The sequence below is a fragment of the Gekko japonicus genome, unplaced genomic scaffold (genome assembly GCF_001447785.1).
Source record: "Gekko japonicus isolate JY-2015 unplaced genomic scaffold, Gekko_japonicus_V1.1 scaffold1123, whole genome shotgun sequence".
Classification (NCBI taxonomy): Eukaryota; Metazoa; Chordata; class Lepidosauria; order Squamata; family Gekkonidae; genus Gekko; species Gekko japonicus.
This window is the reverse complement of record NW_015165858.1, coordinates 37972-49997: the sequence shown is the minus strand read 5'-3', so window position 1 is coordinate 49997 and position 12026 is coordinate 37972. Positions and strand designations below refer to the sequence as shown.

The 12026-nt window shown below is 46.4% G+C and overlaps 1 protein-coding gene across 1 annotated transcript in view; it reads left to right on the top strand.

Moving 5' to 3' along the window:
- VWA3B (von Willebrand factor A domain containing 3B) overlaps positions 1 to 11703 on the top strand; it is an 81300-nt gene extending 69597 nt beyond the window's left edge. Inside the window, exons 23-27 of the mRNA XM_015411192.1 lie at positions 3219 to 3309; positions 6762 to 6886; positions 6991 to 7128; positions 10041 to 10138; positions 11376 to 11703. Coding sequence (XP_015266678.1) covers positions 3219 to 3309; positions 6762 to 6886; positions 6991 to 7128; positions 10041 to 10138; positions 11376 to 11703 — 780 coding nt within the window. The remainder of the gene's footprint in view (positions 1 to 3218; positions 3310 to 6761; positions 6887 to 6990; positions 7129 to 10040; positions 10139 to 11375) is intronic.
- Positions 11704 to 12026: the final 323 nt, after the last annotated feature.

Genomic DNA, 12026 nt, shown 5'->3' with positions numbered 1-12026 from the left:
GGGAAAGAGGGAGTAATGTGAGGATGGGGATACATGGGAAACTGAGGTGCCCCTACACATTCTGCTGGGTTCCCTATCATGCAACTGGGTCTGATGGCTGGCACCTTGCAACTGGGCCATCATTTTCCTAGGTAGAGGCTGCTGGGAGGAGGGAAAAGAGAGATGAAGACAAGGAGAAGGAGAGAAGGAAACAGGGAAAGGGGGGGAGAGGCAATGGAGGCTTTCTGGGAAGGGAAGGAGGAAATTGTAAAGAAGGGGAAAATGAGATCCCCCCACAAGGCCTAGTAGGTCACCTACTTGTGACCATTCCAAGTTCACTGAAGTCAATGGGCTTAGAAGAGAATAACTCTGTTTAGGATTGCTCTGTAATTCTATGATTTGGAATATACAAGTGTAACATCAGGGTAGCTCATTACTGGTGGTGCTGGAAATACAACCTCTGGGACCATTTCAAAATTCTCTGAGATGATGGAATTAATAGATGTGTAGAGTTTAATTACTTGGGACAATATGTTTTGGTTGCGATTTGGTTCAGAAGCTTTTAATATGAATAAATGAACAGCCCTGAGCTTCTCAGGGGAAAGCCAGAATATAACTATTTCAAATAAATATGAAAATCTTGCTCTTTTATATATGCTGTTTAATTTGTATATATTCAGTTAAGAAGATAGTTGGTCATTCATCTTTCCCTGACATTAGTTTATACCTCAACTGAGCCACAGTTGAAATATTTTTAGGTTTTGCTGGCTCATGCTGCATATTTGGTGTGCTGTTGTCCTACCCCACCACTGTATGCTACAGACACTGATGTGATTAACGCTGTGCAATCACTTATCCTGAGACAACCTGCTTTAGCAGTCTAATCAGAGCACCAGTAATTGCTAATCTGCAACTGTAATGCTTTAAGAGTGAGTGACAGAAAATGCAAATAGCCTTCAAAATTTGCATTGAGCTCATGGAAATGAAATGTTTCTGATGATCGCTAGGCTTTTGATTTCACTTTCCTAAATGAATGAACGTGCAAGTAGTCTTCCACCTGATATTTGTTATGGTAAAACCCAGTTGTTTTAAAAAAGATAAGGAGGTAGAAGGGGGTAACTTCCATTGTAAATTAACAAATAGGCATGCGATGCTGTTTTCTTAATGTAAAAATTTAAAATTTTTTAAAAATTGCTAATCGAATCCCTTTATTGCCATTTATAGAGATACAGTAACTCTTTATCAATGTCCTTGATGAACGTGCTTTGAATAGTGTGTGTTACCAACAAGTTCAAAAGTTGTATTACCAAGGCTTCACGTGGTAGAGCAATAACAGAGAGGAAGAAAAATTCTGGGACATGTGCTGAATTATTTTTGTCGTTGTTGTTGTTATTATTATTATTTAATGATCACCCTATCCTGACTTGCACAGGGCTCTGGGAGATGTACAGAATGGCATAGGTCTTAGGAATAGTATACAAACTTTAAATATAATAAAATGAATAACATTAAAACCAATGTAAAACAGATTCAAGATGGTGTCACGAACAATTACACAAGGGGATGCTGGGCCATTTTGGCATTCAGTGCTGGCTCACGGTCTAAGCAACTGAGGCAAACCTCTCAAGCCGCTGGGCTGGTGCTGTGGAAGAAGGCAGTGGGCATGGCTTATGCCCATCATCATTTCCTAGACCTGTGTAGCCACCAGCTAATATGAGCCCCTGAAGTGCTGGCAATGCCACTGTGGCTTGGCCACAGTGTATCGGATTCGGACCAAGAATAACACTCATCTTTCCCCACTGTTATTTTTCAGCACACCAAAAATCTTCACGTGTAGATGTTGTTTTCTTTTATCACTTCGGTCCAAAATTACCTCTGTTGTTGAGCCATATTGTTATTGTGTATGTGGATGACAGTGACAATGCTTATTATTTAAAGACCAGCTAGGCAACTGCACAGGGCTGGGGAGGTTTGGATCCTAAAGCAATGATTCCAGTTGTTCCCTTCTTTGTCTGTTGCAGAGACGGTCCTCCCCACGGAGTGCTTTCCTTCAATACTAAGTGCTTTTTGGCCTATTGAAAAATGCCAGTCTTGTATGCACAAGAACTAATAGTGATGGAGGAATGCACTGCACAGTGGAGAACCAGACCACAATGATGAATATGTTCCACAGCACAGTAGAAAAGAATGTAGTACAAGCAGAGCCAAGGTTTAGAATCCAAGCTTTTGGCCTTTTCTCTTTGGATTTTTTTTGTATTTTTTCTACATGCACGCGCGCCTGGAAGTCATGATGACCTCTGACTCCTACTGGGGGCCTGGAGGCTATTCAGAGAGGTGACTGAATAAAGCCTGCCCCCGCCTCCCAGCTGCTGGTATTCCAAGGAGGTCTCCCATCCAAGTACTTACCAGAGTCGACCCTGCGTAGCTTCCAAGATCTGATAAAATTGGGCTTGCCTGGGCTATCCAGGTCAGGGCAGTTTTTGGCCTTTTCTCAAGTGCTTTGGAAGAGGACAAAATATATATTTCAGCCTTCATCATTTGCCTTTCTAGAAGGCAGAAATTAGTACGGCAATTGCAGATTTTGGGTTGGATCCTATGGATTTGTTCTGTTAATGGTAGCATCTTCCAAGAGCCTCTTGCACTTTGTTCCAGAAGAAGATGCTACTGTTAGTAGGATGAATTCATCATCCTTTGGTCCAAACTAGATTTCAGGGGAAAGTAGAAGGTATGGTCTAGGCTAGTTTGATTTTCTAATATCCATTCATTTTAGCGATACAGAAAATAAAATATTCTGTTTATACTTTAAATCCTGGGATTGTATAAATAAGGAGAAAGAATGCTTAGCATTTATAAAGCTCATTTCAAGTGTTCGAAGCACTCCAGACATTATCTCAGCATAGTGTTGCCATCCCCCCCAATGGGGGTGGGGTTTTCCCCACCCGGAGGTGATGTCATTGTGCTGGGCATGTCATGCGGGGGTGGGGATGCTCTAGCATTTAGTTGAAAACTCTGTGGTGACCATATTTTTAACCCAAATGCTAGAGCATCCCCTGAATGACGTGCCCAGCATGATGATGTCATTTCCAGAAGACCCCAGGAGCCAGGCTGGTGCCCCCTGCTGGGACTCAGATAAGACCTGGCAACCCTATCTCAGTGATGACTAACCAGTGTTGATTATCCTAGCACTGAAAAAAAAATCCCTTTCACAGATCCAACAGAAATTTCGAACGAGGCCACAGGAAAAGAAGAGGCAAAAAGGAAAAACGTTCGACACTCTCCGAGGTCGAAAGGTTGTTGCAAGATCAGAAAGCACTGGATTTTATTATCCAGGTAAATAGAATATGTGTGATAAGCAGAACTACACGTAGTCTAGAGTCCTGTCATAAAACCATTTGTAGTTTAAGGACCTAGTCTCAAGGCCTGAGATATGTCTTATCTGGCCTTCTAGGAAACAGTCAGGGTTGCTCTAGAGTAGTCCCTTTAAAGGAAAACAAGCTGTCAGAGCACTTAATGAGTATCTGGAAGATTTTCTGTAGAAATCAGCTCCCTTTTCAAGCTAGATTTACTTGCTCACTCATCAATAGTTTCTTTTAAGAAACCTGATTCCCATTCTCCAGTGCAGATACAGCATTTTTAACTATCTCGGCAATAAATGCCTTCAACCCCATATTATGGCACATCTGTCCCAGTACTGTCCTCTGTGACTGGAAGTGATATTCCATGGTCTGGGATTCAGAGGTCCTTCCCAATCCTGTTGCCTAAGATCTTTGAATGAGGAGATGGAACTTGGGGCCTTCTGCATGCAAAACACCTGCTCTGGCCCTGGAGACCCCGTTAACCAGTGATTCATTTTGAAAGCTGAAATGTGTGAGATGCATATTTCTTAAGTTGTAAATATTTGGTTGTACCCATATGAGATACCCTTTTCTATTGACTCCGTTCATTTGAAAGTTATCCTAGCACTGAAAAAAAAATCCCTTTCACAGATCCAACAGAAATTTCGAACGAGGCCACAGGAAAAGAAGAGGCAAAAAGGAAAAACGTTCGACACTCTCCGAGGTCGAAAGGTTGTTGCAAGATCAGAAAGCACAGGATTTTATTATCCAGGTAAATAGTATATGTGTGATAAGCAGACCTACACGTAGTCTAGAGTCTTGTCATAAAACCATTTATAGTTTAAGGACCTAGTCTCAAGACCTGAGATATGTCTTCAGATGCTTAGAGTGGAAAGCCCCAACTAGTGCACCTGTACAGAGTGAACAAGAACGACATCAACCTGTTTCCTAGCAGCCCGTGCCCTTGCCTGTGACTTGGAAAAACTGTCACTTTGCTTGGGGGTGCAAGGAGGGAGAAGTTGGGGAAAAGGTGAGAAACACAGAGGGAGCAGTATAGCATATGTGTATATAACTGTGAATGTACTGTACATTGTGTGCTGACTTAAATGTTGACTGCTTGGCGAAGCACTTTGACGGTGAGAGCTGTGTCTTGTAAATAAACTGCACTGTATATAGTTAACCACTAAACCTGAGTCTGTGTGGTGACTATAGTGGGACTTCAGCAGGGTGCAATTGGACTGCTACAATCCAACAGTGACCTGGGGATGCAAGGAGCGCGACAGAGTGAAGTTATTTACCATCCCTTAATGGCTGAAACTTCCCTGTTCTGCCTGCCTGTTGTAACTCAAGATCAGGCAGCTCTTTCTTCAACCAATTATTTCAGTTTATTAGAACAGAACACAACAACAACACACACAGAACAACCCCAACTTATATGCAGTTTGGAACTGGCTAAACCACACCCCTAGACCAGTAAGGTCCTATCATGAGTGAGTGCTTAGGACCAACAGGGTTTGTTCCCGCTGAAAGTCACAATATTTCCTGATTGGTCCGTTGCACAACGGCAGCCAATCAGGCTGTTGATTTGAGGATACTGAGAGTCTATGGCACTTGTGACTGAAGCTCAGGCTCATTCTCCAATTCAGGCTATCTACATAATGTAATACATAACATTGCCCCATTAGATCACTTGCTGTTGTTAGCCACATACCAGTGAGATTTCTGGTGTTCACCAGAGTTAGTATAGATTCTATACTGTAGAGGTTGCTAACACTGGAATGCCCAGACTTGCCTCTAAACCTGGTTACGTGGGCCTGTACCTGATTTTACACACATTTCAGAGTGTGCATGGCAGTGCTGGGACAAATGTTTAGAATCTTCACATCAGAAAGTAAATGTATGTAGTTTTTTGGCAAGAATTTTGAGCATAGAAAACTTTCTTGTCTGTTTTGCAGAATCTGCAAGTCTTTGCAGTGTGAATGTGGGAAAGGGAAGCAGTGCATGCGTTTGTTAGTATAGGGGCACAATTTGAGTTAAGTAGGGTTGTCAGCCACCAGATGGGGCCTGGAGATCTCCTGCTTTTACAAGTGATCTCCAGCTGACAGAAATCAGCTCCCCTGGAGAAAATGGCTGCTTTGAAGGGTGGATGCTATAGCACTGTACCATGCTGAGGTCCCTCCCCCCAAACCCCGCCCTCTCCCAGATCCACCCTGAAAGTCTCCAGGTATTTTCCAACCCAGACCTGGCAACCCTAGAGTTAAAGCCAGTCTTTGAGGCTTGGCAACTGTGTGGAATGCAGAAATCTTTAATTTTACCATTAGAATGCCTGCCTAGACTCCCCCCCACCCCCCACCCCGCTGCCTACTTGGTGCTTTCCCCGTTGGTTCTTCCGTCGCTGCCGCTCTGGATCCTTGCTGCCTTGGCTCTCTCTGGTGCACCGCTTCCCCGGGAGGCCACATGCTGTGGCGCAGAGCAGGGGAGCAGCAAGAGTGGGCCAAAAAGCCCAATGCCAGAAAGAGGGCGAGCCAGAGTGGCACGTCCTTGCTGCCTTGGCTCTCTCTGGTGCACGGCTTGCCCAGGAGGCCACATGCTCTGGCGCAGAGCAGGGGAGCAGCGAGAGTGAGCCAAAAAGCCCAATGCCAGAAAGAGGGTGAGCCAGAGTGCCACAGTGCCTTAAGTAGCAGCCTGGGTGCCCCCACCCCACCAGCCATCCCCAACTCCCTGATAAGTCTGGTGTCAGGCTGGGCGGGCCCTGCTTGACACTGGCCCGCCCCCTCTGCCCCAGCAAGAGCCACCACAGCTACCCTTGCTGTCTCTGCCCTCCCCGCAGTGCCACAGATGGGCTCCACGGTGAGTCTGGGCCTGGCTTCTGAGTGTGAAATACTGCGTTCACACTTTCAAGCATTTTCACGATAGGCAGCTCGGCCTTGAGGTGGGCTGGTGCAGATTGTAGAGACAGATAGTCCACTGCTGTAGTGAGTCTTCCTAGGTCTCTCATACCACGTTTAGAAGGCAAAAAATAGATAGGGGAATTCATTGCGGTGCTAATTTCCCAGTGTTAGTATAACACTTTGGGACTGGTTTTTAATAAATAATGGATACAGAATTTGAAGTAGATTAATCTTTTGTTGCAAGAGGTGGTAGAGCCGGGATTATGAACATATGAATCTTCTTTGTAGTGAATCACACCATTGGCTATAGGTACTGGTGGCTCTCTGACTGACAGCCCTTTTCAAGATCTAAGGTTCTGACTTTTCTCTGGCCAGTTACCTGAGATCTTTGTAACTGGGGATGCCAGGGACTGAACCTAAGACTTGTAAAGCGTGCCTTCTATTGGTTAGCTTCTTGCAGAATTTGTGTTAAAGGGCATTTAGATATCTTTCATAATCTGTAAAACATAGCATGTGATCTGAAACATAGATTTCCCCCCCCATGTCTTTGTTTTAGGGACAGTACTAAGGAGCATCACTTCTTCTTATGCACTTATTGGTTTTACAAATGGGGAGACTGAAATTGTACCAATGAAGTTCATTATGCCAGTGGGAGGAGCAATGCCTTGCCCACCTTTGCAGGTAACTAATCATTAATATTTCTTGAGACAGTTGGCTCATCATCAGTTAGGGAGTACTACATTTAAAATGGATGGGCTTAACTTAGCTCTTTGTTGGTTCTGCAGGTTGGCGACTATGTATTTGCCCGAATAAGGAAACAGTCAGGAGAGGAGTATTATGTACCAGGTATTGTCATAGCAACACCTAATAAAGCTGACGTTGAGGATAAACTCTACACAGTTTTAAAATACAACAACAGAAAGGTAGGTAGAGAGTCAGGCAGTTTGGTTGTCATGGGGCGGGGCACCCAAATCATGAGCTGCCGCCACACTGGGCTGCTCCATGGCGAGAGACATGACTGGGCATTGGGGTCGAATGACATTGTCTGGCAGCTGGTGGGAGGGTTGGTGGGGCAGCGTCCTGGGAGAAAAAAGAAAAAGAAACCCTTCTCTACTTGCAGGAAGTTCTTACCATAAGCTTCCAGGTAGCTCTAGGAATCTCCAGCAACTCTGTGATAAGAACTTCCTGTAAGTAGTCAAAGCCTGATTTTTCTTTTTACTTTTTCTCCTGCCAGCACTTCTACTGGCAGTGGGCAACAGGAACTGGGGGCCAGGAACCCCTTCCCTCCACAAAGGGCTTGGTTGGCCTACTGGGAGTCCTTCAGCAGGTGTGGGGGAAGAGGCTCCTGAGGATCTCAGAGAGGAATGGCCACCTGCTGCCTTGGAGAAAGGTGGTGAATCCCCATTGTGTCTCAGTCTGAGAGACCTGCAGAGCTGTGTTCCCTCCTGAGGCCTCCCTCCTCTTGTCTCCTACACCTTCTCTCTTGCATGGCTCATTCCTTGCATTAGGGAGCACATTAGGGTTGCCAACCTCCAGGTGAGGGCTGAAGATCTCCTGGGATTACACGTGATCTCCAGACCATAGAGATCAATTCCCCAAAAACAGTTAAAACACAGTAAGCAACTCCCAAGGATCCATCGCGACTACTATACTCGCTCCCTATTGCTCACCACATAGGGGTCAACGAGGGGGATGCTGTGGGCCATGATGTTCAGACGGCCAGAATGGCCCAACCCAGCGGTACTGCTTTGCAGTCCCCCGTTGGTGGTGGCGGTGGCTCCTATTCGAAAGCCTGGCGGAAGAGCTCCGTCTTACAGGCCCTGCGGAACTGTAACAGGTCCCGCAGGGCCTTGATCTCCTCCGGGAGCTCATTCCACCAGATAGGAGCCACCACCGAAAAGAACCTGGCCCTTGTGGCAACAAGCCTGGCCTCTTTAGGGCCCGGGGTCACTAGGCGGTGTTGTGACCCCGACCGAAGTGCTCTTTGGGGCCTGCTGAGGTTCCACCCCTCTCCAAAGCCTGTCCTTCCCAGGCTCCAACCCCTCCCCCAATCTCCAGGTATTTCTCAAGAGGAAGTTAGAAGCCCTAGAGCAGATCCTTGCCCCTCCTCCTCACAGTGCCTCCCCCAGCCCCCAAAGTAAGGCTGTGCATACTGTGCAAGCCTCATGACTACCCCTGCTGTCCCATGAGAGTTGCCACCCCTGTGGCAGGAGGGGGGGTGAAACTAGTGGTTGGGCCAGCCCCCCTGGAAGCCTTCTGGCCTACAGATCCTGGCTGGCGTCTTCTGGCTCATGCCAGCTTGAGCCCCCCCCCCAATGCATCAGACAGGGAAGCTTTCTGCAGCACTTCCTGCTCTGGAGCTGTCTCATCTGACCCTCCCCTTCGCTGCCCCTACAGGGGTTTGCCCACCAGGGGTCATTGCATCCAGGGCCCACGTAGCCACCCCTGCATTGGAAAAGTTGCCACCCATCCAGAGCTAAGTCACTGCTCGTGGTGGCTTACTGATTTGGAGGCAAAGGCTCTGCACTCTGTCCTTTGCATGAACAGAAATCTTTGTTTGGGGAAAAAAAGTAACTGTGGTGGCACATTTTCACCCTCCAGATTAATCTGACTTGGAAAATGAGTTCTTTGCAATAAGAAACATGTATGATTAATGCTGTGGAATGAATGATTCTCCCCCCTACCGCCTCCCCCCGGTCATTCTACTGCTGCTTCATCTTTGGGCGAGGCTATACATTACAGTTGTCTCTGGGTCAGCCATGAGAATTTTCAGATGCTGTTTGTAACACAATTCCAAAGAATACAGGGCATAGTTTGGATTGGGGCCACAGCATGCAGAGAGACTAGGATTGCTGACTCTGACATGGGAAATTCCTGGAGATTTGGGGGTGGAGCCTGGGGAGGGTGGGGTTTGGGGAGAGGAGGAACTCCACTGAGAGTAATGCCATAGAGTTCTCCCTCCAAAGCATCCATTTCTTCCAGGAGAACTGGCCTCTGTTGTCTGGAGATAAGTTCTAACCCCAGGAGATCTCCAGGCCCCACCTCGAAGTTGGCAACTCTGTGGGAGACAGGGCTTAAATCTTTGCCTTGCACTATTTTTCTGAGCTGAAATGACCCTGGGGAACTGCTGTTTGTCCCATTTGGTGTATGTAGGGCCAGTAGGTGGGGTTGCCAACCCCAAGTGGTGGCTGGAAATCTCCCAGAATTACAACTGGTTTCCAGAGATCAGTTCCCCTGGAGAAAATTGCTGCTTTGAAAGGTGGACTTTATGGCATTATACCCTGCTGAAGTGTTTCTCTTTCCCAAACTCCAACCTCCCGAGCCTCCACACCTCAAATTTCCGGGTATTTCCCAACCTAGAACTGGCAATCCTAACAATAGTGGCTCCCTGGGCAGTTTCAGGTTGGAGAAATGACACAGGGGGGAGGCTTAAGCCCCCCTTTCTGTGTGCCATGGTCCTCATCTGAATCAGATCTTGTGTGCCTCAGAGTTGCATTCCCAGTAGGGAAGTTTCAAAACAACATCTGAAGATGCTTGTGGCCTGCCTAGAGGCAAGTGTAACATGTAGTTTGGCCCTTAGTCTCATTGGCCCGAAGAAATGTCACCTGCAAAAATCTTTTAATTAACATTTGTTTGAGTATCTCAACAATTTTTAGTGCATCTGCTGTATTTATTGAATATTCCAGTATGTTACCTCTTTCCCCCCCTTGTGCCATATATAGGACTGCAGTGTATAGACTCAGGTCTTTAAAACATACGGTTTTCTTTTATTTGAATTGTTAATACTGAGGTTTAAAAGTCAGTGATGAGGTTAATAGTGGTGTTGTTACTGCAGGAACATTGTGTGCGAAATGGGCTTATTAAAATCAGTTGCAGAAGGTATACCTGTTCTTGCTGTTACATAAACATGACACAGATGATGGATCAGCTCGTGTGAGTATGCATGAATTGTCTTCTTTTCACTTTATTAAATAGGTGCACATCTGTATCTCAAACAAAGCTGGAATAAATCTGCTGGAAGAGTCATCAGTAGTTACAGTAAATTAGAAACTAATACCCATGATGATAGAAGATCAGTAAAGGAAGAGGCTTAGCTCTCACTCTGCTAAGCATTGAGTAGGATGACAGCTAAGCACCTTCTTCCTGTCTGGGAATGGGGGTGGGAATTTGTGTTGCATCTGGGCCACTTGGGCTGTGTGATCCAGGCAAGTGACTCTCAAGGAGGAGGGAGAAGATCGAAATGTGGTTGTTTCTATTCTAACACGAAAGTCAAAGTATGTTTTTGGCTGAGGCATTACGGCCCACTGATGCCAATGGAATTTGAAAGGTATAATCTGTTTGAGGATGAAGGTTAGATTTCCCAAACTCCAGGTGTGGCCTGGAGTTCTCTTGGAACCATAGTTGCTGTCCAGACTGCAGAGATCAGTTCCCCTGAAGGAAATGGCAGCTTCAGAGGCAATAGTCCTCTGAATGTCCCATCACATCCTCGCTGAGTTCACTCCCCCTGCTAACATCGACCTTCCCTATAGACCACCCCAAATCTCCAGGAATTTTCCAGCATGGAAGTGACGAGTTTAGTTAGGGTAGTCCGTGAAATGAGACTGAAGCCTCCCCAAGTTGCCACGGACATTATCCGACACTTTTATGTCTCTTAAATGCAAGAGCTCTAGCTTAGCTTTGTGGACATGAGCCCCTTTGCTGACTGAGGCACAGATTAGATGTCACAGTGGCCGTTGCCCTACCTGTGGCCGCTGATACCATTTTAGGGAAGAATTTGGCCATTTAAAAAAATGCCACATTTGTCCCCACTGCCCCACACTTTCCCAAGTGCTGAAACAGCCCCACACAGCTGTTTCAGAAAAGATGAGGAAGTGGGGGGCCAGAATCACTATAACATCCGAGCTGCTGTGGGGCCCTGGAATACTCAACAATGTTCTGTCTGCTGGGAGACGTCGACATAAAGAGCCTGGGCACAGAATGGGGCGGTGTGCTGTGTGCAGTAAGCAGTGCAGAGAAGCGAGATAGCACAACTGTTTCAGCAGGAACTCTTAGCCCGAGTTGTGTGTGTGTGTGAGTGAGTGTGTGTGTGCTGATTCTTATGGGGGTGAAAATATTCCCTAGGTGTACCTTTTCCACTCGCCGTCCATTCATCTCTTCCTTTGAATTCTAGACCCAATGTCAAGGTTGTGAAGCATTTCCACAGAGGACGCCCAGCTGAAGAGAAAGAAATGACGATAGCTGTAGGGGGGGACTGGAGCAAAAAGAAGAAGGCTAGGAAAGGTAGACCTAAGAGCAAGAAGGAGCCCTGCAAGGAGTGGGCTTCCTCCGACTCCGATGAGAAGATGTTCACCCCTAGAAGGACAGCAAAACGGAGAGCAAAGAGTGCATCACCACCGCCTCCTGTCAAAGAAGGAAGTGAAGGTACCATAAGTAAGCTGGAAAAGGAGTTTAGTGAGGTCTTAATATCGGATGCCTCAGAGACAGAAGAGTTGCATTAGGCCTGTCACTCCAGCCTTGTCTCCATCTTGCATATAGTCTTGCCTGGATAGGAGGTATTGATGGTCTGTTCACACCACCTGGCCATTTCCCCGCCTGGTCTTCTTGATAGTTCTCTGCTCTAAACCTTTGGTGTCTGCGCCCTTTCTGCATCAGTAGCCTGTTCTGTTCTGTCCATTCCCACATAGCCAAAGTGTCTTTTGAGATGCTACAATAGTCTATCTTACTTTTATCTTGCTCTTTCTCCAAGGAACTCAGGGTCCCCTCCCACAGTTTATCTTCACAAACAACCATATCAAGTAAGTTACTGAGAGGATGACTGGGC